This window comes from Nerophis ophidion, linkage group LG25 (assembly GCF_033978795.1).
Source record: "Nerophis ophidion isolate RoL-2023_Sa linkage group LG25, RoL_Noph_v1.0, whole genome shotgun sequence".
Taxonomy (NCBI): Eukaryota; Metazoa; Chordata; class Actinopteri; order Syngnathiformes; family Syngnathidae; genus Nerophis; species Nerophis ophidion.
The window spans coordinates 29,073,174-29,084,753 of NC_084635.1; the positions used below are offsets into that span (position 1 = coordinate 29,073,174).

The 11,580-nt window shown below is 39.7% G+C and overlaps 1 protein-coding gene across 2 annotated transcripts in view; it reads left to right on the forward strand.

The window, feature by feature from the left end:
• LOC133543116 (LIM and senescent cell antigen-like-containing domain protein 1) overlaps positions 1-11,580 on the forward strand; it is a 35,077-nt gene continuing 23,497 nt past the window's right edge. The window contains exons 1-3 of one of the 2 annotated variants that reach the window (XM_061887564.1): positions 1-190; positions 5,348-5,504; positions 5,618-5,684. In XM_061887564.1, coding sequence (XP_061743548.1) covers positions 159-190; positions 5,348-5,504; positions 5,618-5,684 — 256 coding nt within the window. In that variant the 5' untranslated portion in view covers positions 1-158. The remainder of the gene's footprint in view (positions 191-5,347; positions 5,505-5,617; positions 5,685-11,580) is intronic. The other variant, XM_061887565.1, reaches the window with a different exon arrangement.

Below are 11,580 nucleotides of genomic sequence, written 5' to 3' on the forward strand. Positions count from 1 at the left end.
TTTCCATTTGGCAACACGTCCGCCAGTTGTGGCACGCCGAGCCAGCCCAGCCCAGACACGACTACTCCCCATCCCACACAACTTTGTTTGCCGACAGAAAGAAACAAAACAAGGAACAATTAATTAGACACATTCATCGCATTTTTGGAGGTGAAGAGATGATGCTGGGGGTGTCCGGGACGACGGGCAGGTGAGTATTTACATTCATGCTAGCTAGCGCATTTCACACACGATAGCCAGCAAGCTAAAGCTAGCTGCCCAACAAGACGCCAGTGGTCTTAAAGAAAATCGCGAAAAATGTTTGTATTTTGAAAATAATTTGACAGTTAGACCTTTTTATGTTTTACCCTCCCTCTGGGGAAGGTTAGCTAGCTGGTAGGATTAATTAGCAACTTTTACCTATCATCACATTTGTTGACATAAATGATATGAAGAGCGCATGCGCACATGGATGAAAACAATAATAATATTTTGGACATCTTAATAACGCATCATTTCCAAAGTGTATGTGCTGAATGTGGCAGTTTTTTTTCTTGGAGGTAACCAGACAAGATCCCGGTGACTCTCTCTAGTCCTCACCAAATTAGGTCATGACTCTGCAGTGAGTAATTAACCCTTCTTTTGTGACTCTTCGTACACTATATTGCTAAAAGTATTTGGCCACTTGCCTTGACTCACATATGAACTTGATGTGCAATCCTATTCCTAACCCAATATAATGTCGGTCCACCTTTTGCAGCTATTACAGCTTCAACTCTTCTGGGAAGGCTGTCCACAAGGTTGCAGAGTGTGTTTATAGGAATTTTCCACCATTCTTCCAAAAGAGCATTGGTGATATTGGTTAAAAGGCCTGGCTTTCAGTCTCCATTCTAATTCATCCCAAAGGTGTTCAGGTCAGGACTCTGTGCAGGCCAGTCAAGTTCATCCACACCAGAATCTGTCATCCTTGTCTTTATGGACCTAAGGGTTACGACTATGGCCTTTTTTTTTATTATCTTGATATTTTAAGGCCATATCGCGATATAGGATATATATCTTGATATTTTGCCTTAGGTTTTTTGCCGGTGGAAGAGGGGTTAGTGCGTCTGCCTCACAATATGAAGTTCCTGCAGTCCTGGGTTCAAATCCAGGCTCGGGATCTTTCTGTGTGGAGTTTGCATGTTCTCCCCGTGAATGCGTGGGTTCCCTCCGGGTACTCCGGCTTCCTCCCACTTCCAAAGACATGCACCTGGGGATAGGTTAATTGGCAACACTAAATTGGCCCTAGTGTGTGAATGTGAGTGTGAATGTGAATGTTATCCGTCTATCTGTGTTGGCCCTGCGATGAGGTGGCGACTTGTCCAGGGTGTACCCTGCCTTCCGCCCAATTGTAGCTGAGATAGGCTCCAGCGACCCCCGCGACCCCGAAAGGGAATAAGCGGTAGAAAATGGATGGATGGATGGATTTTGCCTTAGCCTTGAATTAACACTTTATGCATATAATCCCAGCAATATGATGATTCTATGTGTCTACATTAAAATGTTGTTCTTCATACTGCATTAATTAATATATGCTCATTTTAAAGTTTCATGCAGAGAGGGAAATCACAACTAAGTCAATTGACCAAAACTGTATTCATTAAAGTTATTAGCAGGTGTATTTTCAAATGATGCTATATATTAGCAGTAATGTTACTTTTGGTAGCAACGTTTGTGCACCACACTTGACAAATTAAAGTTGTCTATTCGACATCTTCCCGCTTGAAGCCGAACCACCGCCAGACGATGGACCCCTGCAGTTTTTCTTTGGAATTAATTCTTCCTTCATTTGCACTTTCTTTGTCTCGTATTACCACTCGCACGGCTCTGCTAGCAACACAGCTAACGTTACCCAGTCTGCTACCTCTCTGCTGGGCGAGGGCGTATATGTATGATGGGACAGTATGTGATGTGTGTAAGTTTGTGCGCCTGCTCGTCTGTGAGAAGGAGAGACCAGAAAGAGTGAGAAGAGCCTGTAGTGTAATGCCTGCAGCTAAAAGCAACTGCGTGAGAACGAATTCTCGAATATTACAATATAGCCATTTTCTATATCGCACAGAGACAAACCCACGATATATCGCCCAGCCCTAGTTCAGTATGATGTCGGTCCACCTTTTGCAGCTATTACAGCTTCATTTCTTCTGGGAAGGCTGTCCACAAGGTTGCGGGGTGTGTTTATAGGAATTTTCCACCATTCTTCCAAAAGCGCATTGGTGATTTCGGTCAAAAGGCCTGGCTTTCAGTCTCCGTTCTAATTCATCCCAAAGGTGTTCAGGTCAGGACTCTGTGCAGCCCAGTCAAGTTAGACTCTGTTATCCTTGTCTTTATGGACCTAAGGATAACGACGCATGGAAAAAGCGTGTGACTAAGGGTTATGACGTATAGACAAACCCTGAGAATCCTAGGCTCTATCAGATAAAAAGGCCTGAGAATCAGAAGGACTGCGGGGTCGCCAAAAAATGAAACTTCCGTGAGATTCAACATTGAAAATAAGCCAAATTAAGGACCACAGAGTCCACGTAAAAAACGAAAATTCTAAAATAGAAGAGGCCACAGAATGACGCCGGAGTCCTTTTGGAGCATTCAGAGTTCCTTTCACTGGATTGATTGATTGATTGAGACTTTTATTAGCCGATTGCACCGTTCAGTACGTATTCCGTACAATTGACCACTAAATGGTATCACCCGAATATGTTGTTCAACTTGTTTAAGTTGGGGTCCACGTTAATCAATTTATGGTAATAAGGGGACTAATAAGGAACTAAGGGGCCGAGCCCAACTCCTGAAAAAAAACAACCCCACACCATAATTCCTCCTCCACCGAATTTCACACTCTGCACAACGCAGTCTGAAATGTAGCGTTCTCCTGGCAACCTCCAAACCCAGATTGGTCCATCAGATTGCCAGATGGAAAAGTATGACTCATCACTACAGAGAAGGCGTCTCCACTGCTCTAGAGCAGTGTTTTTCAACCACTGTGCCGCAAAATACAGTCTGGTGTGCCGTGGGAGATTATGTCATTTCACCTAATTGGGTTAAAAATATTTTTTGCAAACCTGTAATTATTGAGTGTCTGTACTGTCTAGAGCTTGGCAGAGTAACCTTGTAATACTCTTCCATATCAGTAGGTGGCAGCAGGTAGATAATTGCTTTGTAGAAGTCGGGAACATGGTTTGTCATGATCACAATATGCAGGCGACAGCGGGAGGCAATGTGCAGGTAAAAAGGTATCTAACGTTTAAACCAAAAATAGACAAAAGGCGAGTGCCGCTAAAAAAAGGCATTGAAGCTTAGGGATGGCGATGCAAAATTAAACTAAAACTGAACCTGCTGTAAAGTAAAAAAAACAAAAACAGAATGCTGGACGACAGCAAAGACTTACAGCGCATGCAGCAGACGACGTCCACAAAGTACATCCATACATGACATGACAATCAACGGCATCCGCACAAAGAAGGATAGCGTCTGCACAACTTCAACAGTTTTTATTGCCAAAACAAAGCAGGTGCGGGGAATAGCGTTCAGAAAAAGACATGAAGCTGTTACAGGAAAATACCAACAAAACAGGAAAAGCCACCGAAATAGGAGCGCAAGACAATAACTAAAAACACTACACACAGAGAGAATGTCAAACACCTCAAAATAAGTCAAGGCGTGATGTGACAGGTGATGACAGTACACCTTGATTGATTGATTGATTGATACTTTTATTAGTAGATTGCACAGTACAGTACATATTCCGTACAATTGACCACTAAATGGTAACACCCGAATAAGTTTTTCAACTTGTTTGAGTCGGGGTCCACGTTAATCAATTCATGGTACTCTACTTTGAGACTAGAGTTATAGTAAAGCATGGTTGTTATGATTTGAATTCATATCCAACAATTGTCAAAATCGGCTGCTGGGTTTCATTTTTCAACGATTTCTGCTGGTTTTGTTTTCAATGAAGAAAATGTGCCTTGGCTCAGAAAAGGTTGAAAAACACTGCTTTAGAGTCCAGTGGTGACGTTCTTTACACCACTGCATCAGACGCTTTGCATTGGACTTGGTGATGTATGGCGTAGATGCAGCTGCTCGGCTATGGAAACCCTTTTTCCATGAAGCTCTCTGCGTACTGTACATGGGCTAATTGGAAGGTCACATGAAGTTTGGAGCCCCTTAGCAACTGACTGTGTTGAAAGTCTTTGCACTATGCACTTCAGCATCCACTGACCCCTCTCCTGTCGGTTTACGTGGCCTCCCACTTGGTGGCTGAGTTGCTGTTGTTCCCAAACTCTTCACTTTTCTTATAATAAAGTAGACTTTGGAATATTTAGGAGCGAGGAAATTTCACGACTGTATTTGTTGCACAGTTGGCATCCTATGACAGATCCACGCTGGAGATAACTGAGAGTGGCCCATTTTTTCACAAATGTTTGTAGAAACAGTCTCCATGCCTAAGTACTTGATTGCATACACCTGTGGCCGGGCCAAGTGATTATGACAACTATTTTCATCATTTAGATGGTTGGTCAAATACTTTTGGCAATATAGTGTATCTGAACACATATCTTAGCTTTAAGTTACCTGTAACAAAGCATATTCTACAGAATTTTGCCATAAATTAAACATTTTCAACTTTAAAAATGGCTTACAACGGTAGGTTGGGAGTTCAAACCTCGGCCAAGTCGTACCAAAGACTGTAAAAATGGGACCCATTACCTCCCTGCTTGGCACGCAGCATCAAGGGTTGGAATTGGGGGTTGAATCACCAAAAATGATTCCCAGGCGCGGCCACCGCTGCTGCTCACTGCTCCCCTCACCTCCCAGGGGGTGATTAATGGTGATGGGTCAAAAGCAGAGCTTAATTTCACCACCCTGTGTGTGTGTGACAATCGTGGGTACTATATTTTACTGTAAAATTTTGTAAATGTAAAGTTTTTCTACTGTAAAATCGACAGTCTACTTTAAACAATTTGTATAATTAATAATGAAATCCAGAGGCAAATTCATACATTATTCGCTGTTAAAAGCGGCCCTCTGATGGCAGCCATAACTGCCATGTGGCCCTTTATGAAAACCAGTTTGACATCCCTGATTTAGAGATTTAAGATTAAAAAAAAAATATATATATATATGACTTATTTGTAACATTTTTATGACCGAGACCCTTCCAAATTTGAGGAGAGTCCTAAAGGTTAAAAAAAATTGATATATTGTGTTGGTTTTGAGGGTGAAACCCCCCCCCCCCCCCGTCATGTTTTCATTTTTCAGTGTGAGGCCCTCAGTGGAAACAGTTTGGCTCGCCCTAATCCATGCTGTAAATCTGCATGTTGTCATTCACCAGCATTGCCAATGCCTTGGCGAGTGCGGCCTGTGAGCGATGCAAGAGTGGCTTTGCTCCCACAGAGAAGATCGTCAACAGCAATGGAGAACTGTACCATGAGCAGTGCTTCGTGTGTGCCCAGTGTTTCCAGCAGTTTCCAGAAGGACTTTTCTACGAGGTAATCCAACTTCTCTTCAACTCATCCTATAAATAATCCAGCACCATGTATCTAATGGAACTTATTGTTGTTTTTTCCCCATCGCTGGAAACTGTACTTTTATGTGTCTGCAGTTTGAAGGCAGGAAATACTGTGAACACGACTTCCAGATGCTGTTTGCTCCTTGCTGCCGCCAGTGTGGTGAGTACGGTACACTACCAAGTAGGGGTGTAACGGTACACAAAAATTTCGGTTCGGTACGTACCTCGGTTCGGTTAATTTTCGGTACAGTAAGAAAACAACAAAATATACATTTTTTTGATTATTTATTTAACAAATTTGCTAAATCTTCCACCAAAAAATATTTTTCTTAGTGTAATATTTGATGTGAAGTAATCGTAAACTTGGATAGGTCAATCATTCATAATAACATTGATTTTGATTCAATATTATGTTTTGAGCATTGACAGTTTGAAAGAAAAAAAAAATGCTTTGTTCTATTAGTCAACGTTGCAACTTTTTCTAGATTACATTTAGCCTTTATAGGGGAACATTATCACCAGACCTATGTAAGCGTCAATATATACCTTGATGGTGCAGAAAAAAGACCATCTATTTTTTTTACCGATTTCCGAACTCTAAATGGGTGAATTTTGGCGAATTAAACGCCTTTCTGTTTATCGCGCTGGAAGCGATGACGTCAGAATGTGACGTTGCCGAGGTAACACACCCACCATTTTCATTTTCAACACATTATAAACACTGGGTCTCAGCTCTGTTATTTTCCGTTTTTTTGACTATTTTTTGGAACCTTGGAGACATCATGCCTCGACGGTGTGTTGTCGGAGGGTGTAACAACACTAACAGGGAGGGATTCAAGTTGCACCACTGGCCCGAAGATGCGAAAGTGTCTGCCGCCAGACCCCCATTGAATGTGCCAAAGTGTCTCCACATTCGACCGGCGATGCTAAGACAGACATGGCACAGAGATGTATGGATAACCTGCAGATGCATTTGCAACGATAGTCAACGAAATCACAAAGGTGAGTTTTGTTGATTTTGACTGCCAGCTAATCGATGCTAACATGCTACGCTAATCGATGCTAACATGCTATTTACCAGCGGTACTAAAGCAGACATGGCACAGAGATGTATGGATAACCTGTAGATGCATTTGCAACTATATTACATTTCCTTCCACCCACATTTAATGCGAAAAAAACACTCACCAATCGACGGATTTAAGTTGCTCCAGTGTCAAAAGATGCGAAAGTCCTGATCGTTTGGTCCGCACATTTTACTGGCGATGCTAACGCAGCTATTCGGCCATGCTATGGCTATGAATAGCGTCAATAGCTATTCGCTCAATAGCTTCAGTTTCTTCTTCAATATTTTCATACTCCATCTGTTTCAATACATGCGTAACCTGTTGAATCGCTTAAGTCGCTGAAATCCGAGTTTGAATCCGAGCTAATGTCGCTATATCTTGCTGTGTTATTCCCATTGTTTGTTTACATTGGCAGCACTGTGTGACGTCACAGGGAAATGGCAAGTGTCTTCGCAGAGAGCCAAAAATAAGGCACATTAAGGCTTTATTTAGGGATATTCAGAGACCGGTAAAATTTTGAAAAAAACTTCAAAAAATACAACAAGCCACTGGGAACTGATTTTTATTGTTTTTAACCCTTTTGAAATTGTGATAATGTTCCCCTTTAAGCTTTTTTATTTCACTTTTGTTTATGTTTTTGTTTATTTTAATAGTATTTTTAGAATGTGCCGTGGGCCTTTAAAACATTACTGTGGGCCGTAAATGGCCGCCGGGGCACACTTTTGACACCACTGCTATAGATAATAAAAAATAAAATCTGATAAATCTATGGTTAAAAAGCAGAGCTTGGCGACGCATGCGTGTTTATCATAACTCTCTCGCTCTCTCTGTCTCCCCCTCCCTCACGAATGTTGCCGCGTGCAGCACTTTTTTTTTGTTATTAACCCCTTCTTAACCCTGAACATACATTGAAAATACATGCAACCATAACTTAAAATGCCGGACATTTGAGTCATTTAAGAAACTCCACCTGGACAGCTCCACAAAGAGGACATATCCTGTGAAAAGAGGACGTAAGGTCAGTCTATCATAAGCCTGATGTTAGCATGCCGTGTGTTTTTTTTTTTTTTATTGATTGAAACTTTTTTTAGTAGTTTGCACAGCACAGTACATATTCCATACAATTGACCACTAAATGGTAACACCCGAATACGTTTTTCAATTTGTTTAAGTCGGGGTCCACGTTAATTCATGGTGCCTCGGTGTGCATTGTTTACACAACGTGCGGTGCGCTACTTAATATGTCCGTGTCGTTCGGTACACCTCCGAACCGAACCGAAACCCCCGTACCGAAACGGTTCAATACAAATACACATACCGTTACACCCTTACTACCAAGGTTATCACCATACCACTGTAGTGAGTATGGTACACTATTAGGGTTAGCACCTTACCAGTGTGGTGAGTACAGTACACTACCATGGGTATACATTTTCAGTAGACCCATAATAAATTCATAAAAGAATCAAACTTCATGAAAGATTTTTGCGACAAACAAGTATGTGCTCCAATCAAAAAAATAAGAGTTGTAGAAATTATTGGAAACTCAAGACAGCCATGACATTATGTCCTTTACAAGTCTGTGTATATTTATATATATATATAAAATATGTGTATACATGTAGTAGATGTATACGTATAAATGTATGTACATTTATTTGTATATATACACATGAATATATTTATGTATATATATAAATATATGTACATATATGTATACATGTGTATATATATGTGTGTGTATGTAAATGTATATATATATGTGTATGTATATGTGTGTATATGTAAATGTATATATATATGTATATGTGTATGTATATATTTATGTGTGTATATTAGGGGTGTAACGGTACGTGTATTTGTATTGAACCGTTTCGGTACGGGGGTTTCGGTTCGGTACGAGGGTGTATCGAATGAGTTTCTAATCTAAAGTCTTAACAAGCTGCTCTGCTTTCTGCCTCTGTCTGAGGAGTGAGCACCCAGCATTGTCCCGCCCACACAACCATCTGTTTGGTTACATACAAAGCCAATCAGCAGTGCGTATTCAGAAAGCATGGGGTCAGTGCTCCGGCGTCGAGATGAGCAGATATGTGTTTAGCAGTTGGGCAGCGGACATCGTACACTCCCCAAATTATAAAAAACTCTTCCCAGTCACAACTATTACAAACATCACTATGAGCCAGTTAACCTTCTAGAAACGTAAACTGCAGCTCAGCTCGCTCATAGTTGAGGTGAAGGCTAATTAGCTATTAGCGTTACGTTAGCTCATTTTGCTGCGTGTGTGTGTGCGTGTGTGTGCGCGTGTTTGGGTGTGCATGTGTGTGTGTGTGCATAATAAAAGTCAACTACAGACTTCCCAAATGCTGTAATAAATTAAGCATGATGAGTTGACTTGAAACTGTTTAATGTTGCACTTTTTATATGTAGAAGAAAGGTTTTGTCATTTTATTTAATCAAAGCAACAACTTGAGGCAGTTTAATGTGGATTAACGTGGGCAGAATTATTAAAGTGTTCCCAATGTTAAAAGGATAAAGCCATTGTTTACAAATTTGGTAAATAAATAACCAAAAAATTGACATTTTGTTGTTTTCTTACTGTACCGAAAATGAACCGAACCGTGACCTCTAAACCAAGGTACGTACCAAACCGAGATTTTTGTGTACCGTTACACCCCTAGTGTATATATATATAGGTATATATGTGTGTATATATCCATGTTATACATATGTCTGTATATACATGTATCAGGGCTGGGCGATATTGCCTTTTTTCAATATCGCAATATTTTTAGGCCATGTCGCGATATACGATATATTTTACGATATTTTGCCTTAGCCTTGAATGAACACTTGATACATATAATCACAGCAGTATGATGATTCTATGTGTCTACATTAAAACATTCTTCTTCATACTGCATTAATATATGCTACTTTTAAACTTTCATGCAGAGAGGGAAATCACAACTAAGTCAATTGACCAAAAGTGTATTTATTAAAGTTATTAAGCAATGGCACAAACATTCAAGTCATTTCCAAAAAATAAATTGCAAGATTGTCGCAGACATTTTAAGAGTCAGATAAAAATGAGCTGCATAATAGGATATCAAATAGTATTTGTTTTTCACTATGTGATATGTTACCAAGGTTATGAAAATCTCTTCATTCTCTAGCGAGTGACTTTTCAAATAATGCTACATATTAGCAGTAATGCTACTTTTTATAGCAACGCTCCCCCCCCACACTTGACAAATTACGGTTGTCTGTTCGACATATTCCCACTTGAAGCCGAACCACCGCCAGATGATGGAAACCCTGCTGTTTTCATTAGGAATTATGTCTTCCTTCATTTGTTACCAGATCCGCACCATCTTTCTCTCGTACGGCTACGTTAGCAGCTAACGTTAGCCACGGCGCTACCTCTCTGCCCTGCGAGGGCGTGTATGTGACGTGACAGTTTGTGACGTATGTAAGAAGGTGCGCCTGCTTGTCTGCGAGAAGGAGAAACAGGAAAGAGCGAGGAGAGCCTGAAGTGTACACCCGCAGCTAAAAGTCCTGCGTGAGAACGTATACTCGAATATTACGATATAGTCATTTTCTATATCGCACAGAGACAAACCCGTGATATATCGTATATATCGATATATCGCCCAGCCCTAACATGTATACATATGTATGTATATGTGTGTGTATGTGTATATATATATATGTATATATATATATATATATATATATGTATATATATATATATATATATATATATATATGTATATATATATATGTATATATATATATATATATATATATGTATATATATATATATATATATATATATATATATATATATATATATATATATATATATATATATACATATATATATATATATATATATATATATTTGGGGCGGCATGGCGTAGTGGGTAGAGTGGCCGTGCCAGAAACCGGAGGTTTGCAGGTTCGCTCCCCGCCTATTGACATCCAAATCGCTGCCGTTGTGTCCTTGGGCAGGACACTTCACCCTTGCCCCCGGTGCCGCTCACACTGGTAAATGAATGATGAATGATCGGAGGGGCCGTAGGCGCAAACTGGCACCCACACTTTCGTCAGTCTACCCCAGGGCAGCTGTGGCTACAGATGTAGCTTACCACCACCAGGTGTGAATGAATAATGGATTCCCACTTCTTAGTGAGCGCTTTGAGTATCTAATAATAGAAAAACGCTATATAAATCTAATCAATTAATGATAATAATAATAATATTATTATTATGTATATGTTTGTGTGTGTATATATATATATGTATATATGTGTGTGTATATATATATGTGTGTGTGTATATATATATATATATATATATACATATATATATGTATATATATATATATGTATATATATACATATATATATGTATATATGTATATATATATATATATATATATATATGTATATGTACAAATCCCGTTTCCATATCAGTTGGGAAATTGTGTTAGATGTAAATATAAACGGAATACAATGATTTGCAAATCCTTTTCAACCCATATTCAGTTGAATGAACTATAAAGAAAAGATATTTGATATTCAAACTCATCAACTTTATTTTTTTTTGCAAATAATGATTAATTTAGAATTTAGGGCTGCGACACGTGCCAAAGTAGTTGGGAAAAGGCATGTTCACCACTGTGTTGCATCACCTTTTCTTTTAACAACACTCAATAAACGTTTGAGAACTGAGGAAACTAATTGTTGAAGCTTTGAAGGTGGAATTCTTTCTCATTCTTGCTTTATGTAGCGTTTTAGTCGTTCAGCAGTCCGTGGTCTCCGCTGTCGTATTTTACGCTTCATAATGCGCCAAACATTTTCGATGGGAGACAGGTCTGGACTGCAGGCGGGCCAGGAAAGTACTCGCACTCTTTTACTACGAAACCATGCTGTTGTAACACGTGGCTTGGCATTGTCTTGCTGAAATAAGCAGAGGCGTCCATGAAAA